The following is a 21,313-nucleotide window of genomic DNA, read 5'->3' as shown; positions in this document are numbered from 1 at the left end:
ATATTCTAGTAGAGATGAACACCAGAGAGGATTCAGACAACATGATATTCTAGTAGAGATGAACACCAGAGAGTATTCAGACAACTACAACAACATGATATTCTAGTAGAGATGAACACCAGAGAGGATTCAGACAACTACAACAACATGATATTCTAGTAGAGATGAACACCAGAGAGGATTCAGACAGCAACATGATATTCTAGTAGAGATGAACACCAGAGAGGATTCAGACAACATGATATTCTAGTAGAGATAAACACCAGAGAGGATTCAGACAACATGATATTCTAGTAGAGATGAACACCAGAGAGGATTCAGACAGCAACATGATATTCTAGTAGAGATGAACACCAGAGAGGATTTAGACAGCAACATGATATTCTAGTAGAGATGAACACCAGAGAGGATTCAGACAGCAACATGATATTCTAGTAGAGATGAACACCAGAGAGGATTCAGACAACAACATGATATTCTAGTAGAGATGTACACCAGAGAGGATTCAGACAACTACAACAACATGATATTCTAGTAGAGATGTACACCAGAGAGGATTTAGACAGCAACATAATATTCTTATTAGGAGCAGCAATCATTTTCAGATGGAATTGTTAGCAGGCATAGGTAAGTCTGTGACAGCCAAAACATCATCACTTAAAATGCTGCTCATCCAATCAGAATCCAGGATCCAAACAACCAGTTTTATAATATACAGTACATGACTCTGAAAGACCGTTTCACATGTAGTATTAAGATGGAAAGCTTGCTATTCTGCATGCAAGAAATAGTACTATAATGAACTTATTTGTTGAAATACACTCTGATATGGATGACAATATAATGTATGGATGAAAGCGTTTAGTTAAGATTGATCCCTGTGCTTTCTCCTCAGCTCCAGTCCAGCCTCCCGCCAACCTTGTGTGGATTCAGGAAGGGACTAACGTATCATTAAACTGGGACCCGGTCAAGTCTAAAGACAACGAGTCAGATGTCATAGGATACAAGGTACTTCCCCTTACTCTACTGGCCAGGTCTCCTTACTCTACTGGCCAGGTCTCCTTACTCTACTGGCCAGGTCTCCTTACTCTACTGGCCAGGTCTCCTTACTCTACTGGCCAGGTCTCCTTGCTGTACTGGCCAGGTCTCCTTACTCTACTGGCCAGGTCTCCTTACTCTACTGGCCAGGTCTCCTTGCTGTACTGGCCAGGTCTCCTTACTCTACTGGCCAGGTCTCCTTACCCTACTGGCCAGGTCTCCTTGCTGTACTGGCCAGGTCTCCTTACTCTACTGGCCAGGTCTCCTTACTCTACTGGCCAGGTCTCCTTACTCTACTGGCCAGGTCTCCTTGCTGTACTGGCCAGGTCTCCTAACTCTACTGGCCAGGTCTCCTTACTCTGCTGGCCAGGTCTCCTTGCTGTACTGCCCAGGTCTCCTTACTCTACTGGTCAGGTCTCCTTACTCTACTGGCCAGGTCTCCTTACTCTACTGGCCAGGTCTCCTTACTCTACTGGCCAGGTCTCCTTGCTGTACTGGCCAGGTCTCCTTGCTGTACTGGCCAGGTCTCCTTACTCTACTGGCCAGGTCTCCTTACTCTACTGGCCAGGTCTCCTTACTCTACTGGCCAGGTCTCCTTACTCTACCTGCCAGGTCTCGTTGCTGTACTGGCCAGGTCTCCTTGCTGTACTGGCCAGGTCTCCTTGCTGTACTGGCCACGTCTCCTTACTCTACTGGCCAGGTCTCGTTGCTGTACTGGCCACGTCTCCTTACTGTACTGGCCAGGTCTCCTTGCTGTACTGGCCAGGTTTCCTTGCTGTACTGGCCACGTCTCCTTACTCTACTGGCCAGGTCTCCTTGCTGTACTGGCCAGGTCTCCTTGCTGTACTGGCCACGTCTCCTTACTCTACTTGCCAGGTCTCCTTACTCTACTGGCCTGGTCTCCTTGCTGTACTGGCCAGGTTTCCTTGCTGTACTGGCCACGTCTCCTTACTCTACTGGCCAGGTCTCCTTGCTGTACTGGCCACGTCTCCTTGCTGTACTGGCCAGGTCTCCTTGCTGTACTGGCCACATCTCCTTGCTGTACTGGCCACATCTCCTTGCTGTACTGGCCACATCTCCTTGCTGTACTGGCCACATCTCCTTACTCTACTGGCCTGGTCTCCTTACTCTACTGGCCAGGTCTCCTTACTGTACTGGCCAGGTCTCCTTACTGTACTGGCCAGGTTTCCTAATTCTACTGACCAGGTCTCCTTACAGTACTGGCCAGGTCTCCTTACTCTACCGGCCAGGTCTCCTTACTCTACTGGCCAGGTCTCCTTACAGTCCTGGCCAGGTCTCCTTGCTGTACTGGCCAGGTCTCCTTACTCTACTGGCCAGGTCTCCTTGCTGTACTGGCCAGGTCTCCTTACTCTTCTGGCCAGGTCTCCTTACTCTACTGGCCAGGTCTCCTTACTGCACTGGCCAGGTCTCCTTACTGTACTGGCCAGGTCTCCTTGCAGTACTGGCCAGGTCTCCTTACTCTAACAGCCAGGTCTCCATACTATACTGGCCAGGTTTCCTTACTGCACTGGCCAGGTTTCCCAAATCTACTGGCCAGGTCTCCTTACAGTACTGGCCAGGTCTCCTTACTGTACTCGCCAGGTCTCATTGCTGTACTTGCCAGTTCTCCTTACAGTACTGGCCAGGTCTCCTTACTGTACTGGCCAGGCATCCTTACTGTACTGGCCAGGTCTCCTTGCTGTACTGGCCAGGTCTCCTTACTCTACTGGCCAGGTCTCCTTACTCTACTGGCCAGGTCTCCTTACTGTACTGGCCAGGTTTCCTTACTGTACTGGCCAGGTCTCCTTGCTGTACTGGCCAGGTCTCCTTACTCTAACAGCCAGGTCTCCATACTCTACTGGCCAGGTTTCCTTACTGCACTGGCCAGGTTTCCCAAATCTACTGGCCAGGTCTCCTTACAGTACTGGCCAGGTCTCCTTACTGTACTGGCCAGGTCTCATTGCTGTACTTGCCAGTTCTCCTTACAGTACTGGCCAGGTCTCCTTACTGTACTGGCCAGGCATCCTTACTGTACTGGCCAGGTCTCCTGACTGTACTGGCCAGGTCTCCTTACTATACTGGCCAGGTCTCCTTACTATACTGGCCAGGTCTCCATACTGTACTGGCCAGGTCTCATTGCTGTACTGGCCAGGTCTCCTTACTGTACTTGCCAAGTCTCCTTGCTGTACTGGCCTGGTCTCCCTACTTTACTGGCCAGGTCTCCTTACTGTACTGGCCAGGTCTCCTTACTCTACAGGCCAGGTCTCCTTACTGTACTGGCCAGGTCTCCTTACTCTACTGGCCAGGTCTCCTTGCTGTACTGGCCAGGTCTCCTTACTGTACTGGCCAGGTCTCCTTACTGTACTGGCCAGGTCTCCTTACTCTACTGGCCAGGTCTCCTTGCTGTACTGGCCAGGTCTCCTTGCCGTACTGGCCAGGTCTCCTTACTGTACTGGCCAGGTCTCCTTACTGTACTGGCCAGGTCTCCTTACTCTACTGGCCAGGTCTCCTTACTCTACTGGCCATGTCTCCTTGCTGTACTGGCCAGGTCTCCTTGCCGTACTGGCCAGGTCTCCTTACTGTACTGGCCAGGTCTCCTTACTGTACTGACCAGGTCTCCTTACTCTACTGGCCAGGTCTCCTTACTATACTGGCCAGGTCTCCTTACTCTACTGGCCAGGTCTCCTTACTCTACTGGCCAGGTCTCCTTGCTGTACTGGCCAGGTCTCCTTACTCTACTGGCCAGGTCTCCTTGCTGTACTGGCCAGGTCTCCTTGCCATACTGGCCAGGTCTTTTTATTTCACCTTTATTTAACCTGGTAGGCTATTTGAGAACAAGTTCTCATTTACAACTGCGACCTGGCCAAGATAAAGCATAGCAGTGTGAACAGACAACACAGAGTTACACATGGAGTAAACAATTAACAAGTCAATAACACAGTAGAAAAAAAAAGAGTCTATATACATTGTGTGCAAAAGGCATGAGGAGGTAGGCGAATGATTATAGTTTTTCAGATTAACACTGGAGTGATAAATGATCACATGGTCTCCTTACTCTACTGGCCAGGTCTCCTTGCTGTACTGGCCAGGTATCCTTACTGTACTGGCCAGGTCTCCTTACTGTACTGGCCAGGTCTCCTTACTGTACTGGCCAGGTCTCCTTACTGTACTGGCCACGTCTCCTTACTCTACTGGCCACGTCTCCTTACTCTACTGGCCAGGTCTCCTTACTGTACTGGCCAGGTCTCCTTGCTGTACTGTCCTGGTGTCCTTACTCTACTGGCCAGGTCTCCTTACTGTACTGGCCAGGTCTCCTTACTGTACTGGCCAGGTCTCCTTACTCTACTGGCCAAGTCTCCTTACTGTACTGGCCACGTCTCCTTACTCTACTGGCCAGGTCTCCTTACTCTACTGGCCAGGTCTCCTTACTGTACTGGCCAGGACTCCTTACTCTACTGGCCAGGTCTCCTTACTCTACTGGCCAGGTCTCCTTACTCTACTGGCCAGGTCTCCTTACTGTACTGGCCAGGTCTCCTTACTGTACTGGCCAGGTTTCCTTACTCTACTGGCCAGGTCTCCTTACTCTACTGGCCAGGTCTCCTTACTCTACTGGCCAGGTCTCCTTGCTGTACTGGCCAGGTCTCCTTGCCGTACTGGCCAGGTCTTTTTATTTCACCTTTATTTAACCTGGTAGGCTATTTGAGAACAAGTTCTCATTTACAACTGCGACCTGGCCAAGATAAAGCATAGCAGTGTGAACAGACAACACAGAGTTACACATGGAGTAAACAATTAACAAGTCAATAACACAGTAGAAAAAAAAGAGTCTATATACATTGTGTGCAAAAGGCATGAGGAGGTAGGCGAATGATTATAGTTTTTCAGATTAACACTGGAGTGATAAATGATCACATGGTCTCCTTACTCTACTGGCCAGGTCTCCTTGCTGTACTGGCCAGGTATCCTTACTGTACTGGCCAGGTATCCTTACTGTACTGGCCAGGTCTCCTTGCTGTACTGGCCAGGTATCCTTACTCTACTGGCCAGGTCTCCTTACTGTACTGGCCAGGTCTCCTTGCTGTACTGGCCAGGTCTCCTTACTGTACTGGCCAGGTCTCCTTACTGTACTGGCCAGGTCTCCTTACTCTACTGGCCAGGTCTCCTTACTGTACTGGCCAGGTCTCCTTACTGTACTGGCCAGGTCTTCTTACTCTACTGGCCAGGTATCCTTACTCTACTGGCCAGGTCTCCTTACTCTACTGGCCAGGTCTCCTTGCTCTACTGGCCAGGTCTCCTTACTGTACTGGCCAGGTCTCCTTACTCTACTGGCCAGGTCTCCTTACTCTACTGGCCAGGTCTCCTTACTGTACTGGCCAGGTCTCCTTACTGTACTGGCCAGGTCTCCTTACTCTACTGGCCAGGTATCCTTACTCTACTGGCCAGGACTCCTTACTCTACTGGCCAGGTCTCCTTGCTCTACTGGCCAGGTCTCCTTACTGTACTGGCCAGGTCTCCTTGCTGTACTGGCCACGTCTCCTTACTCTACTGGCCAGGTCTCCTTACTGTACTGGCCAGGTCTCCTTACTGTACTGGCCAGGTCTCCTTACTGTACTGGCCAGGTCTCCTTGCTGTACTGTCCTGGTCTCCTTACTCTACTGGCCAGGTCTCCTTACTGTACTGGCCAGGTCTCCTTACTCTACTGGCCAGGTCTCCTTACTCTACTGGCCAGGTCTCCTTGCTCTACTGGCCAGGTCTCCTTACTGTACTGGCCAGGTCTCCTTACTGTACTGGCCAGGTCTCCTTACTCTACTGGCCAGGTCTCCTTACTGTACTGGCCAGGTCTCCTTACTGTACTGGCCAGGTCTCCTTACTCTACTGGCCAGGTATCCTTACTCTACTGGCCAGGTCTCCTTACTCTACTGGACAGGTCTCCTTACTGTACTGGCCAGGTCTCCTTACTGTACTGGCCAGGTCTCCTTACTCTACTGGCCAGGTATCCTTACTCTACTGGCCAGGTCTCCTTACTGTACTGGCCAGGTCTCCTTACTGTACTGGCCAGGTCTCCTTGCTGTACTGTCCTGGTCTCCTTACTCTACTGTCCAGGTCTCCTTACTCTACTGGCCAGGTATCCTTACTCTACTGGCCAGGTCTCCTTACTCTACTGGCCAGGTTTCCTTGCTCTACTGGCCAGGTCTCCTTACTGTACTGGCCAGGTCTCCTTACTCTACTGGCCAGGTCTCCTTACTCTACTGGCCAGGTCTCCTTACTGTACTGGCCAGGTCTCCTTACTGTACTGGCCAGGTCTCCTTACTCTACTGGCCAGGTATCCTTACTCTACTGGCCAGGACTCCTTACTCTACTGGCCAGGTCTCCTTACTCTACTGGCCAGGTCTCCTTACTGTACTGGCCAGGTCTCCTTGCTGTACTGGCCACGGTCTCCTTACTCTACTGGCCAGGTCTCCTTACTGTACTGGCCAGGTCTCCTTACTGTACTGGCCAGGTCTCCTTACTGTACTGGCCAGGTCTCCTTGCTGTACTGTCCTGGTCTCCTTACTCTACTGGCCAGGTCTCCTTACTGTACTGGCCAGGTCTCATTTACAACTGCGACCTGGCCAAGATGTGCAGACAACACAGAGTTACTCTACTGGCCAAGTCTCCTTGCTGTACTGGCCAGGTCTCCTTACTGTACTGGCCAGGTCTCCTTACTCTACTGGCCAGGTCTCCTTACTGTACTGGCCAGGTCTCCTTACTGTACTGGCCAGGTCTCCTGACTGTACTGGCCAGGTCTCCTTACTGTACTGGCCAGGTCTCCTTACTCTACTGGCCAGGTCTCCTTACTCTACTGGCCAGGTCTCCTTACTCTAATGGCCAGGTCTCCTTACTGTACTGGCCAGGTCTCCTTGCTGTACTGGCCAGGTCTCCTTACTGTACTGGCCACGTCTCCTTACTCTACTGGCCAGGTCTCCTTACTGTACTGGCCAGGTCTCCTTGCTGTACTGGCCAGGTCTCCTTGCTGTACTGGCCAGGTCTCCTTGCTGTACTGGCCAGGTCTCCTTACTGTACTGGCCACGTCTCCTTACTGTACTGGCCAGGTCTCCTTACTGTACTGGCCAGGTCTCCTTACTCTACTGGCCAGGTCTCCTTGCTGTACTGTCCTGGTGTCCTTACTCTACTGGCCAGGTCTCCTTACTGTACTGGCCAGGTCTCCTTACTGTACTGGCCAGGTCTCCTTACTCTACTGGCCAAGTCTCCTTACTGTACTGGCCACGTCTCCTTACTCTACTGGCCAGGTCTCCTTACTCTACTGGCCAGGTCTCCTTACTGTACTGGCCAGGACTCCTTACTCTACTGGCCAGGTCTCCTTACTCTACTGGCCAGGTCTCCTTACTCTACTGGCCAGGTCTCCTTGCTGTACTGGCCAGGTCTCCTTGCCGTACTGGCCAGGTCTTTTTATTTCACCTTTATTTAACCTGGTAGGCTATTTGAGAACAAGTTCTCATTTACAACTGCGACCTGGCCAAGATAAGCATAGCAGTGTGAACAGACAACACAGAGTTACACATGGAGTAAACAATTAACAAGTCAATAACACAGTAGAAAAAAAAAGAGTCTATATACATTGTGTGCAAAAGGCATGAGGAGGTAGGCGAATGATTATAGTTTTTCAGATTAACACTGGAGTGATAAATGATCACATGGTCTCCTTACTCTACTGGCCAGGTCTCCTTGCTGTACTGGCCAGGTATCCTTACTGTACTGGCCAGGTCTCCTTGCTGTACTGGCCAGGTATCCTTACTGTACTGGCCAGGTATCCTTACTGTACTGGCCAGGTCTCCTTGCTGTACTGGCCAGGTATCCTTACTCTACTGGCCAGGTCTCCTTACTGTACTGGCCAGGTCTCCTTGCTGTACTGGCCACGTCTCCTTACTGTACTGGCCAGGTCTCCTTACTGTACTGGCCAGGTCTCCTTACTCTACTGGCCAGGTCTCCTTACTGTACTGGCCAGGTCTCCTTACTCTACTGGCCAGGTCTCCTTACTGTACTGGCCAGGTCTCCTTACTGTACTGGCCAGGTCTCCTTACTCTACTGGCCAGGTCTCCTTACTGTACTGGCCAGGTCTCCTTGCTGTACTGGCCAGGTCTCCTTGCTGTACTGGCCAGGTCTCCTTGCTGTACTGTCCTGGTCTCCTTACTCTACTGGCCAGGTCTCCTTACTGTACTGGCCAGGTCTCCTTACTGTACTGGCCAGGTCTCCTTACTCTACTGGCCAAGTCTCCTTACTGTACTGGCCACGTCTCCTTACTCTACTGGCCAGGTCTCCTTACTCTACTGGCCAGGTCTCCTTACTGTACTGGCCAGGACTCCTTATTCTACTGGCCAGGTCTCCTTACTCTACTGGCCAGGTCTCCTTACTCTACTGGCCAGGTCTCCTTACTGTACTGGCCAGGTCTCCTTACTGTACTGGCCAGGTTTCCTTACTCTACTGGCCAGGTCTCCTTACTCTACTGGCCAGGTCTCCTTACTCTACTGGCCATGTCTCCTTACTGTACTGGCCAGGTCTCCTTACTGTACTGGCCAGGTCTCCTTACTCTACTGGCCAGGTCTCCTTACTGTACTGGCCAGGTCTCCTTACTGTACTGGCCAGGTCTCCTTACTCTACTGGCCAGGTCTCCTTACTGTACTGGCCAGGTCTCCTTACTGTACTGATCAGGTCTCCTTACTCTACTGGCCAGGTCTCCTTACTCTACTGGCCAGGTCAATATTGGTACCGGTGTCCTGGTTCCCATAATATCATACTGTATATATTCTCTTAATCACCCCCAGCTATCTCATTCAACCATACTGTCATACTGTATATAGTCTCTTAATCACCCCCAGCTAACTCATTCAACCATACTGTCATACTGTATATAGTCTCTTAATCACCCCCAGCTAACTCATTCAACCATACTGTCATACTGTATATAGTCTCTTAATCACCCCCCAGCTAACTCACACAACCATACTGTCATACTGTACTTACTGTACTGTACCAGCTAACTCACCTTCCCTACTACCCTTCCTCAGATCAGTTGATGTAAATGAGAATGTATTCTCAGTCATCCTAAAATAAAGGTTTGTAAAAAAACGAATTAAATAAACAGCCAGATACAAACTGCCTATAGCCAACATCATTAGTGCTCTATGGAAGACGGATGGAGCCAGTAACCAGAGGGCCAGCATCTGTTTAGGTCTTATTAGCTCCGGCAGTGACCCATCTGAATGAACATAGCCTACAGGTATGAAACAATGTCTACTGTGGTATGTTGACCGGAGAAGGCTATTGAAACTGAAGCATTGCATAAATGGCTGCAGTAAAAAGACACTGTCTAAAGAAACAGTATCTGCTGGCTTTTATTTCATAGGCTGTAGGCCAGGGCCAGTCAATCCTGAGAGGCTGTAGACCAGGGCCAGTCACACCTGATAGGCTGTAGGTCAGGATAGGTCAACCCTGAGAGGCTGTAGGCCAGGGCCAGTCAATCCTGAGAGGCTGTAGACCAGGGCCAGTCACACCTGAGAGGCTGTAGGCCAGGGCCAGTCAAGCCTGAGAGGCTGTAGACCAGGGCCAGTCAATCCTGAGAGGCTGTAGGCCAGGGCCAGTCACACCTGAGAGGCTGTAGGCCAGGGCCAGTCAAGCCTGAGAGGCTGTAGACCAGGGCCAGTCAATCCTGAGAGGCTGTAGGCAAGGGCCAGTCAATCCTGAGAGGCTGTAGGCCAGGGCCAGTCAATCCTGAGAGGCTGTAGGCCAGGGCCAGTCACAACTGAGAGGCTGTAGGCCAGGGCCAGTCAAGCCTGAGAGGCTGTAGGCAAGGGCCAGTCAAGCCTGAGAGGCTGTAGGCCAGGGCCAGTCACACCTGAGAGGCTGTAGGCCAGGGCCAGTCAATCCTGAGAGGCTGTAGGCCAGGGCCAGTCAATCCTGAGAGGCTGTAGGCCAGTGCCAGTCACACCTGAGAGGCTGTAGACCAGGGCCAGTCAATCCTGAGAGGCTGTAGGCCAGGGCCAGTCACACCTGAGAGGCTGTAGGCCAGGGCCAGTCAATTCTGAGAGGCTGTAGGCCAGGGCCAGTCACACCTGAGAGGCTGTAGGCCAGGGCCAGTCAATCCTGAGAGGCTGTAGGCCAGGGCCAGTCACACCTGAGAGGCTGTAGGCCAGGGCCAGTCACACCTGAGAGGCTGTAGGCCAGGGCCAGTCAATCCTGAGAGGCTGTAGGCCAGGGCCAGTCAATCCTGAGAGGCTGTAGACCAGGGCCAGTCAATCCTGAGAGGCTGTAGGCCAGGGCCAGTCAAGCTTGAGAGGCTGTAGGCCAGGGCCAGTCACACCTGAGAGGCTGTAGGCCAGGGCCAGTCACACCTGAGAGGCTGTAGGCCAGGGCCAGTCAAGCCTGAGAGGCTGTAGGCCAGGGCCAGTCACACCTGAGAGGCTGTAGGCCAGGGCCAGTCACACCTGAGAGGCTGTAGGCCAGGGCCAGTCACACCTGAGAGGCTGTAGGCCAGGGCCAGTCACACCTGAGAGGCTGTAGGCCAGGGCCAGTCAATCCTGAGAGGCTGTAGGCCAGGGCCAGTCACACCTGAGAGGCTGTAGGCCAGGGCCAGTCAATCCTGAGAGGCTGTAGGCCAGGGCCAGTCACACCTGAGAGGCTGTAGGCCAGGGCCAGTCACACCTGAGAGGCTGTAGGCCAGGGCCAGTCAAGCCTGAGAGGCTGTAGGCCAGGGCCAGTCAAGCCTGAGAGGCTGTAGGCCAGGGCCAGTCACACCTGAGAGGCTGTAGGCCAGGGCCAGTCACACCTGAGAGGCTGTAGGCCAGGGCCAGTCACACCTGAGAGGCTGTAGGCCAGGGCCAGTCACACCTGAGAGGCTGTAGGCCAGGGCCAGTCACACCTGAGAGGCTGTAGGCCAGGGCCAGTCACACCTGAGAGGCTGTAGGCCAGGGCCAGTCACACCTGAGAGGCTGTAGGCCAGGGCCAGTCACACCTGAGAGGCTGTAGGCCAGGGCCAGTCACACCTGAGAGGCTGTAGGCCAGGGCCAGTCACACCTGAGAGGCTGTAGGCCAGGGCCAGTCACACCTGAGAGGCTGTAGGCCAGGGCCAGTCAACCCTGAGAGGCTGTAGACCAGGGCCAGTCAATCCTGAGAGGCTGTAGGCCAGGGCCAGTCAATCCTGAGAGGCTGTAGGCCAGGGCCAGTCAATCCTGAGAGGCTGTAGGCCAGGGCCAGTCAATCCTGAGAGGCTGTAGGCCAGGGCCAGTCAATCCTGAGAGGCTGTAGGCCAGGGCCAGTCAATCCTGAGAGGCTGTAGGCCAGGGCCAGTCAATCCTGAGAGGCTGTAGGCCAGGGCCAGTCAATCCTGAGAGGCTGTAGGCCAGGGCCAGTCAATCCTGAGAGGCTGTAGGCCAGGGCCAGTCAATCCTGAGAGGCTGTAGGTCAGGGCCAGTCAATCCTGAGAGGCTGTAGGCCAGGGCCAGTCACACCTGAGAGGCTGTAGGCCAGGGCCAGTCAACCCTGAGAGGCTGTAGGCCAGGGCCAGTCAATCCTGAGAGGCTGTAGGCCAGGGCCAGTCACACCTGAGAGGCTGTAGGCCAGGGCCAGTCAATCCTGAGAGGCTGTAGGCCAGGGCTAGTCAACCCTGAGAGGCTGTAGACCAGGAACTGTCAACCTTTCGGAAAAAGAAGACCAACTCTTTTCCTCTGTGTGTATCACATCTGCAGTCTCAACTGTGTGTGGAGGGGGGTAGTGTTGTGTGTGGGTCCTAAAGGTTGATTGATGAATTGATTGATTGACTGACTGGTGATCTAGTGACTGACTGGCTGATGATTGAGTGACACTGACTGATTGATTGGTTCTGGGTCCAACTACAGGTGTTGTTGAGTCAGGAGGGGCGTGTCCACAATCAGGTGATGAGGACTATCACCCCATCGGCCGTCCTCTCTCTCCCGGAGGGAGGCACCTACATCATTGAGGTGCGGGCTTTGAGTGAGGGGGGAGAGGGAGCAATCAGCTCCCAAGTCAGAGTACTCACCTCTTCAGGTAAGACAAGACTCTCGTAACACACTCAACCCAACACACATTGTGGTATTTCGCTTATATAGTACCTTGTTTTCCATTTACTAGGCAAGGAGTTAATGGACCAATCAAGTACACCAAAATCTACCTTTTATTTCTGCCGATATTCTGTTAAAAGTCCAAAGCAGTTGTTTTTATTGCAATATCAAATCATTTCTAGTTAAAAGTTAGTACCTTACTGTGGTTTTTTTAATTAAAAAAATGTCAAAAAGAAACAGAAATTGTTTCTTAGCAAAGAGTGATTTCCCAAGCAAGAATTTTGCTACAGCTGTCTGGGAGTGGTCTGAGTGGGGAGGGGACAACGGAAAACGATCTGTTATTGGCAGAGAGCTTTGGAACTCTCTTTCTTATTGGTCTATCATGTAATTTGGTGACATCACCAGGCAGGCCAAAACTACAACCCTCACTTTCCCTCATACAATAAAAATACATTATCATAATTTTAACAATTTGACAGCATTATTCCAACCTCATAATGTGGAAATATACATATGAAACACAGGACCATCACACTGTTGTCTGCACTGGGCTTTTAAAGTGCTTCATTGAGTCACCACAGCCACAGCTGTTACCTCAGCCAAGTTTCCCTTGGCAAATACTGTTTTAATAACCACACACACACACACACACGCATGACTGCACACACTCACTCACAAACACATACACCACTGAATACACACACCCACCTACGCACACGCAGTCCTACGCACACGCAGTCCTACACACACACACACACACACACACACACACACACCTACGCCACTGCCATTTAACTATCAAACAAGAGAAATGTAAAGTTGACAACTTTCTACAGTTGTTCTCATCATATAAACATGTTGTTTTCTCTTTCTCTGTCAGAGGAAAGATTCATGTCTGCAGTTTCAAAGCTGCTAACATGTGAGAGATTAGCCCACTTCAGACGGCTGTGTGCTTGTGAATTATTTTAGCTTCATTTGTGTCTGAGAAGAAACCACCCTGACAAAAATGTGGTTCTGTTGATTGGAAATGTTTGGCTTTCTTATAGCACGAGCCTGCCTGTCTTAACTTGTTATTTTCCTTGAAATGCTGACAATTTAAGGAGTTTGTTGTCAAACCCAGAATCCAAACGGAATGTCGTTCTGTTTCACTAGTGTTTTCTCAGTGAAGTCAAACAATAATGAAATTGAGTTTCAGTTTGGACTCCAGGCTGCATTTAGTCCTCTGCTCTCTAGTCACTAAAGTTGTCTCCCCTTCCATCCCTCTGTTCCCCCTGTCTCCCCATCCATCCCTCTGTTCCCTGTCTCCCCATCCATCCCTCTGTTCCCTGTCTCCCCATCCATCCCTCTATTCCCCCTGTCTCCCCATCCATCCCTCTATTCCCCCTGTCTCCCCATCCATCCCTCTGTTCCCTGTCTCCCCATCCATCCCTCTATTCCCCTGTCTCCCCATCCATCCCCCGTCCCTTCGTTCCCTGTCTCCCCATCCATCCCTCTGTTCCCTGTCTCCCCTTCCATCCCTCTGTTCCCTGTCTCCCCTTCCATCCCTCTGTTCCCTGTTTCCCCATCCATCCCTCCGTTCCCTGTCTCCCCTTCCATCCCTGTGTTCCCTGTCTCCCCATCCATCCCTCTGTTCCCTGTCTCCCCATCCATCCCCCGTCCCTTCGTTCCCTGTGTCCCCATCCATCCCTTCGTTCCCTGTCTCCCCATCCATCCCTCTGTTCCCTGTCTCCCCTTCCATCCCTCTGTTCCCTGTCTCCCTCATCCCTCTGTTCCCTGTCTCCCCATCCATCCCCCGTCCCTTCGTTCCCTGTCTCCCCATCCATCCCTCTATTCCCTGTCTCCCCATCCATCCCTTCGTTCCCTGTCTCCCCATCCATCCCTCCATTCTCTGTCTCCCCATCCATCCCCCGTCCCTTCGTTCCCTGTCTCCCATCCATCCATCACTCCGTTCTCTGTCTCCCATCCCTCCGTTCCCTGTCTCCCCATCCATCCCTCTGTTCCCTGTCTCCCTCTCCATCCCTCTGTTCCCTGTCTCCCCATCCATCCCTCTGTTCCCTGTCTCCCTCTCCATCCCTCTGTTCCCTGTCTCCCCATCCATCCCTCTGTTCCCTGTCTCCCTCTCCATCCCTATATTCCCCCTGTCTCCCTCCATCCCTCTGTTCCCCCTGTCTCCCTCATCCCTCTGTTCCCTGTCTCCCCATCCATCCCCCGTCCCTTCGTTCCCTGTCTCCCCATCCATCCCTCTATTCCCTGTCTCCCCATCCATCCCTTCGTTCCCTGTCTCCCCATCCATTCCTCCATCCCCTGTCTCCCATCCATCCATCACTCCTTTCCCTGTCTCCCCCATCCCCCGTCCCTCCGTTCTCTGTCTCCCATCCCTCTGTTCCCTGTCTCCCCATCCATCCCTCTGTTCCCTGTCTCCCCATCCCTCCGTTCCCTGTCTCCCCCTCCATCCCTCTGTTCCCTGTCTCCCCCTCCATCCCTCTGTTCCCCCTGTCTCCCTCATCCCTCTGTTCCCTGTCTCCCCATCCATCCCTCTGTTCCCTGTCTCCCTCTCCATCCCTATATTCCCCCTGTCTCCCTCCATCCCTCTGTTCCCCCTGTCTCCCTCATCCCTCTGTTCCCTGTCTCCCCATCCATCCCCCGTCCCTTCGTTCCCTGTCTCCCATCCATCCATCACTCCGTTCCCTGTCTCCCCCATCCCCCGTCCCTCCGTTCTCTGTCTCCCCATCCCTTCGTTCCCTGTCTCCCCATCCATCCCCCGTCCCTTCGTTTCCTGTCTCCCCATCCATCCCTCTGTTCCCTGTCTCCCCTTCCATCCCTCTGCTCCCTGTCTCCCCATCCATCCCTCTGTTCCCTGTCTCCCCTTCCATCCCTCTGCTCCCTGTCTTCCCTTCCATCCCTCTGTTCCCTGTCTCCCCATCCGTCCCCCGTCCCTTCGTTCCCTGTCTCCCCATCCATCCCCCGTCCCTTCGTTTCCTGTCTCCCCTTCCATCCCTCTGCTCCCTGTCTTCCCTTCCATTCCTCCATCCCCTGTCCCCCATCCCCCGTCCCTCCGTTCTCTGTCTCCCCGTCCCTTCGTTTCCTGTCTCCCCTTCCATCCCTCTGTTCCCCCTGTCTCCCCATCCATCCCTCTGTTCCCTGTCTCCCCTTCCATCCCTCTGTTCCCTGTCTCCCCTTCCATCCCTCTGTTCCCTGTCTCCCCATCCATCCCTCTGTTCCCTGTCTCCCCATCCATCCCTCTGTTCCCTGTCTCCCCATCCATCCCTCTGTTCCCTGTCTCCCCTTCCATCCCTCTGTTCCCTGTCTCCCCTTCCATCCCTTCGTTCCCTGTCTCCCCATCCATCCCCCGTCCCTTCGTTTCCTGTCTCCCCATCCATCCCTCTGTTCCCTGTCTCCCCTTCCATCCCTCTGTTCCCTGTCTCCCCATCCATCCCTCTGTTCCCTGTCTCCCCATCCATCCCTCTGTTCCCTGTCTCCCTCTCCATCCCTCTATTCCCCCTGTCTCCCCATCCATCCCTCTGTTCCCTGTCTCCCTCTCCATCCCTCTATTCCCCCTGTCTCCCCTTCCATCCCTCCGTTCCCTGTCTCCCCATCCATCCCTCTGTTCCCTGTCTCCCCTTCCATCCCTCTGTTCCCTGTCTCCCCTTCCATCCCTCTGTTCCCTGTCTCCCCATCCATCCCTCTATTCCCCCTGTCTCCCCATCCATTCCTCCATCCCCTGTCTCCCCATCCATTCCTCCATCCCCTGTCTCCCATCCATCCATCACTCCGTTCCCTGTCTCCCCCATCCCCCGTCCCTCCGTTCTCTGTCTCTCGATCCCTCTGTTCCCTGTCTCCCCATCCATCCCTCTGTTCCCTGTCTCCCCATCCATCCCTCTGTTCCCTGTCTCCCTCTCCATCCCTCTATTCCCCCTGTCTCCCCATCCATCCCTCTGTTCCCTGTCTCCCTCTCCATCCCTCTATTCCCCCTGTCTCCCCTTCCATCCCTCCGTTCCCTGTCTCCCCATCCATCCCTCTGTTCCCTGTCTCCCCTTCCATCCCTCTGTTCCCTGTCTCCCCATCCATCCCTCTGTTCCCTGTCTCCCCATCCATCCCTCTGTTCCCTGTCTCCCTCTCCATCCCTCTATTCCCCCTGTCTCCCCATCCATCCCTCTGTTCCCTGTCTCCCCATCCATCCCTCTGTTCCCTGTCTCCCCCTCCATCCCTCTGTTCCCCCTGTCTCCCTCCATCCCTCTGTTCCCTGTCTCCCGCTCCATCCCTCTATTCCCCCTGTCTCCCTCCATCCCTCTGTTCCCCCTGTCTCCCTCATCCCTCTGTTCCCTGTCTCCCCATCCATCCCCCGTCCCTTCGTTCCCTGTCTCCCATCCATCCATCACTCCGTTCCCTGTCTCCCCCATCCCTCCGTTCCCTGTCTCCCCATCCATCCCCCACCTCTTCATTCCCTGTCTCCCTCACCCATCCCTCCATTCTCTGTCTCCCCATCCATCCCCCGTCCCTTCGTTCCCTGTCTCCCATCCATCCATCACTCCGTTCTCTGTCTCCCTATCCCTCCGTTCCCTGTCTCCCCATCCATCCCCCACCTCTTCATTCCCTGTCTCCCTCATCCATCCCTCCGTTCTGTCTCCCCATCCATCCCCCATCCCTCCATTCTCTGTCTCCCCATCCATCCCTTTGTTCCCTGTCTACCTCATCCCCCATCCCTTTGTTCCCTGTCTCCCCATCCATCCCCCATCCCTCCGTTCTCTGTCTCCCCATCCATCCCCCGTCCCTCCGTTCTCTGTCTCCCTATCCCTCCGTTCCCTGTCTCCCTCATCCATCCCTCCGTTCTGTCTCCCCATCCATCCCCCATCCCTCCATTCTCTGTCTCCCCATCCATCCCTTTGTTCCCTGTCTACCTCATCCCCCATCCCTTTGTTCCCTGTCTCCCCATCCAACCCCCATCCCTCCGTTCCCTATGTCCCTCATCCCTCCGTTCCCTGTCTCCCCATCCATCCCCCCAACCCTCTTTTCCTTCTCCCAATCTATCCCTCCATTCCCTGTCTCCCTCATCCCTTTGTTCCCTGTCTCCCCATCCATCCCCCCAACTCTCCGTTCTGTCTCCCAATCTATCCCTCCAATAACGGTCTCCCTCATTCCTATGTTCCCTGTCTCCCCATCCATCCCTCTATTCCCCCTGTCTCCCTCATCCCTCTGTTCCCTGTCTCCCTCATCCCTCTGTTCCCTGTCTCCCCATCCATCCCTCTATTCCCGCTGTCTCCCTCATCCCTTTGTTCCCTGTCTCCCCATCCATACCTCTATTCCCCCTGTTTCCCCATCCATCCCTCTATTCTCCCTGTCTCCCCATCCATACCTCTATTCCCCCTGTCTCCCCATCCATACCTCTATTCCCCCTGTCTCCCCATCCATACCTCTATTCCCCCTGTCTCCCCATCCATACCTCTATTCCCCCTGTCTCCCCATCCATACCTCTATTCCCCCTGTCTCCCCATCCATCCCTCCATTCCCTGTCTCCCTCATCCCTCATCCCTCTGTTCCCTGTCTCCCCATCCATCCCTCTGTTCCCTGTCTCCCCATCCATCCCTCTATTCCCCCTGTCTCCCCATCCATCCCTCTATTCCCCCTGTCTCCCCATCCATCCCTCTATTCCCCCTGTCTCCCCATCCATCCCTCTATTCCCCCTGTCTCCCCATCCATCCCTCTATTCCCCCTATCTCCCTCCATCCCTCTATTCCCCCTGTCTCCCTCCATCCCTCTGTTCCCTGTCTCCCCATCCATCCCTCTATCCCCCTGTCTCCCCATCCATCACTCTATCCCCCTGTCTTCCTCATCCCTCTATTCCCCCTGTCTCCCCATCCATCCCTCTATCCCCCTGTCTTCCTCATCCCTCTATTCCCCCTGTCTCCCCATCCATCCCTCTGTTCCCTGTCTCCCCATCCATCCCTCGATTCCCCCTGTCTCCCTCCATCCTTCCATCTCTAGGTGTCCGGGTGAAGAGTGGCCAGCGTTCGGTTCACAGCCTGCTACCATGGGGTCTGACATGGCCATGGACTTTGGCGTTGCTCCTCTCTGTTCCTCTCGTGCCTTCAGCTTCCTGGTGAGGCCTCCGCCTCCTCCATCCCTCCATTCTCCTTTACTTGGAAGGACTGGACCTCTCCTCATTTCCTCATCCCTCGTTCCTTCCATCCCTCCCTTCCTCAGACTGTCTGCTTGCTCTCGCCTTACGCATCAGCCAATCAGACCCAGGGCCTGCCAAGGAGATCCACTCCTGATACCAACAAACCAACAGATTGTTTACAGATGACGGATGGTGAAAAAACAACTATTATTTTCTGGGAGTGGAACTAATCTTTATTTAGTATGTTTTGGCAGTTCTTTCCAAGCATCACTTGTAGTGTTGTACTGTAACTGTGCACTCTAGTTTAATCATTTAATTTGCATCTCAAATGGTACCCTATTCCCTATATAGTGCCTTATGGGCCAGGTCAAAAGTCGTGCACTATGTAGGGAATAGGGTGCCATTTGGGACGTAGTTACTTTAACTTTATGGGCTGTTGTTTTCTTGTCATTACCTGGTGACTGGCATCTAACTGCTTCCAGGTGATGACCCCAACAGCTCTGAGGCTCTACAGAGTGTGAACAATTCCCTGAAAGCTACTGCTGTTGAGGTGTTCTGGCTGTCTGGCTGTCTGTCTGTCTGTCTGGCTGTCTGGCTGTCTGGCTGGCTGTCTGTTTCTGTCTGTCTGGCTGTCTATTTGTCTGTCTGTCTGTCTGTCTGTCTCTGTCTGTCTCTGTCTGTCTCTGTCTGTCTCTGTCTGTTTCTGTCTGTCTGTCTGTCTGTCTGTCTGTCTGTCTGTTTCTGTCTGTTTCTGTCTGTTTCTGTCTGTCTGTCTGTCTGTCTGTCTGTCTGTCTGTCTGTCTGTAAGGTTGTAGTACTGGAATCAGCTTGAATCAGCCTGGCCTCCGTCTCGCTTTTCATTAGTTATCTGCATCCATGTAGTTGTTGGCTGCCTAACAAGCATCAGCTCTGTAGAGATCAGTGCATAGTTTTCTTCAGAGAGAGAATGGAGAACAATGAGAGGAAATAAAAAACATGTTTTTATAGTATTTCCAGACTTGCTTTTTGTACATTGTTTTACCTTTTAGAAACACAAAGAAAAAGTGAGTGGTGTATTTCAGCAAGGTCAAAGTTCGTGTTTTTCAGACAGCGAGGAGCAATGCTTGTTAATCTGTTGGACAGACAGGTATATCTGACCACCTGGACTCAACTGTAGTGCCCAAACACATCTTTAGACAAAGACTTGATGACTCCGTGGAGGCTCATGGTGTCAGTACAAATAAATGGGATGTTTATTTTTTAACTGAGTGTGGTCTGTCTTTACTATAATCTCAACAAGAAGATACTGCACATGTCTGAGGTGTCCCTTTCCCACTCGAGGGAAATTAATATCATGATCCCAACGTCTTTGTGTTCAACATCCAATCATGTCAAGGCTGATTTCCTGACATTCAGTGTTCTCTGATGATTGATGCAATGCTAGGATGATACATGTATATCCTGCAGAAGTAAGACATTTAGTCAGTCCTCCTGACGTTTCTCATTGTTCCCTGATAATATATCCTGTTGAAGGGAGATATGTAGTCAGTCCTGACCGTTCTCAGGGTTCCCTGATAATATATCCTGCTGAAGGGAGATATGTAGTCAGTCCTGACCGTTCTCAGGGTTCCCTGATAATATATCCTGCTGAAGGGAGATATGTAGTCAGTCCTGACCGTTCTCAGGGTTCCCTGATAATATATCCTGCTGAAGGGAGATATGTAGTCAGTCCTGACCGTTCTCAGGGTTCCCTGATAATATATCCTGCTGAAGGGAGATATGTAGTCAGTCCTGACTGTTCTCAGGGTTCCCTGATAATATATCCTGTTGAAGGGAGATATGTAGTCAGTCCTGACTGTTCTCAGGGTTCCCTGATAATATATCCTGCTGAAGGGAGATATGTAGTCAGTCCTGACCGTTCTCAGTGTTCCCTGATAATATATCCTGTTGAAGGGAGATATGTAGTCAGTCCTGACCGTTCTCAGTGTTCCCTGATAATATATCCTGTTGAAGGGAGATATGTAGTCAGTCCTGACCGTTCTCAGGGTTCCCTGATAATATATCCTGCTGAAGGGAGATATGTAGTCAGTCCTGACCGTTCTCATTGTTCCCTGATAATATATCCTGCTGAAGGGAGATATGTAGTCAGTCCTGACCGTTCTCAGTGTTCCCTGATAATATATCCTGTTGAAGGGAGATATGTAGTCAGTCCTGACCGTTCTCAGTAGGTCCATGATAGTATATCCTGCTGAAGGGAGATATGTAGTCAGTCCTGACCGTTCTCAGTAGGTCCATGATAGTATATCCTGCTGAAGGGAGATATGTAGTCAGTCCTGACCGTTCTCAGGGTTCCCTGATAATATATCCTGCTGAAGGGAGATATGTAGTCAGTCCTGACCGTTCTCAGTGTTCCCTGATAATATATCCTGTTGAAGGGAGATATGTAGTCAGTCCTGACCGTTCTCAGTGTTCCCTGATAATATATCCTGTTGAAGGGAGATATGTAGTCAGTCCTGACTGTTCTCAGGGTTCCCTGATAATATATCCTGTTGAAGGGAGATATGTAGTCAGTCCTGACTGTTCTCAGGGTTCCCTGATAATATATCCTGTTGAAGGGAGATATGTAGTCAGTCCTGACTGTTCTCAGGGTTCCCTGATAATATATCCTGTTGAAGGGAGATATGTAGTCAGTCCTGACTGTTCTCAGGGTTCCCTGATAATATATCCTGTTGAAGGGAGATATGTAGTCAGTCCTGACCGTTCTCAGTGTTCCCTGATAATATATCCTGTTGAAGGGAGATATGTAGTCAGTCCTGACCGTTCTCAGTGTTCCCTGATAATATATCCTGCTGAAGGGAGATATGTAGTCAGTCCTGACCGTTCTCAGTGTTCCCTGATAATATATCCTGTTGAAGGGAGATATGTAGTCAGTCCTGACCGTTCTCAGGGTTCCCTGATAATATATCCTGCTGAAGGGAGATATGTAGTCAGTCCTGACCGTTCTCATTGTTCCCTGATAATATATCCTGCTGAAGGGAGATATGTAGTCAGTCCTGACCGTTCTCAGGGTTCCCTGATAATATATCCTGTTGAAGGGAGATAT

General features: G+C 52.2%; 1 protein-coding gene across 1 annotated transcript in view; it reads left to right on the top strand.

Annotated features, from left to right (window-relative positions):
• LOC135553261 (contactin-5-like) overlaps positions 1-19,427 on the top strand; it is a 447,274-nt gene extending 427,847 nt beyond the window's left edge. Inside the window, exons 19-21 of the mRNA XM_064985436.1 lie at positions 896-1,008; positions 11,931-12,099; positions 18,096-19,427. Coding sequence (XP_064841508.1) covers positions 896-1,008; positions 11,931-12,099; positions 18,096-18,214 — 401 coding nt within the window. The 3' untranslated portion in view covers positions 18,215-19,427. The remainder of the gene's footprint in view (positions 1-895; positions 1,009-11,930; positions 12,100-18,095) is intronic.
• The last annotated feature ends 1,886 nt before the right edge of the window (positions 19,428-21,313 follow it).

The sequence above is a fragment of the Oncorhynchus masou genome, chromosome 13 (genome assembly GCF_036934945.1).
Source record: "Oncorhynchus masou masou isolate Uvic2021 chromosome 13, UVic_Omas_1.1, whole genome shotgun sequence".
Classification (NCBI taxonomy): Eukaryota; Metazoa; Chordata; class Actinopteri; order Salmoniformes; family Salmonidae; genus Oncorhynchus; species Oncorhynchus masou.
The sequence above is the reverse complement of the archived record's forward strand: the minus strand, read 5'-3'. Positions and strand labels throughout refer to the sequence as shown.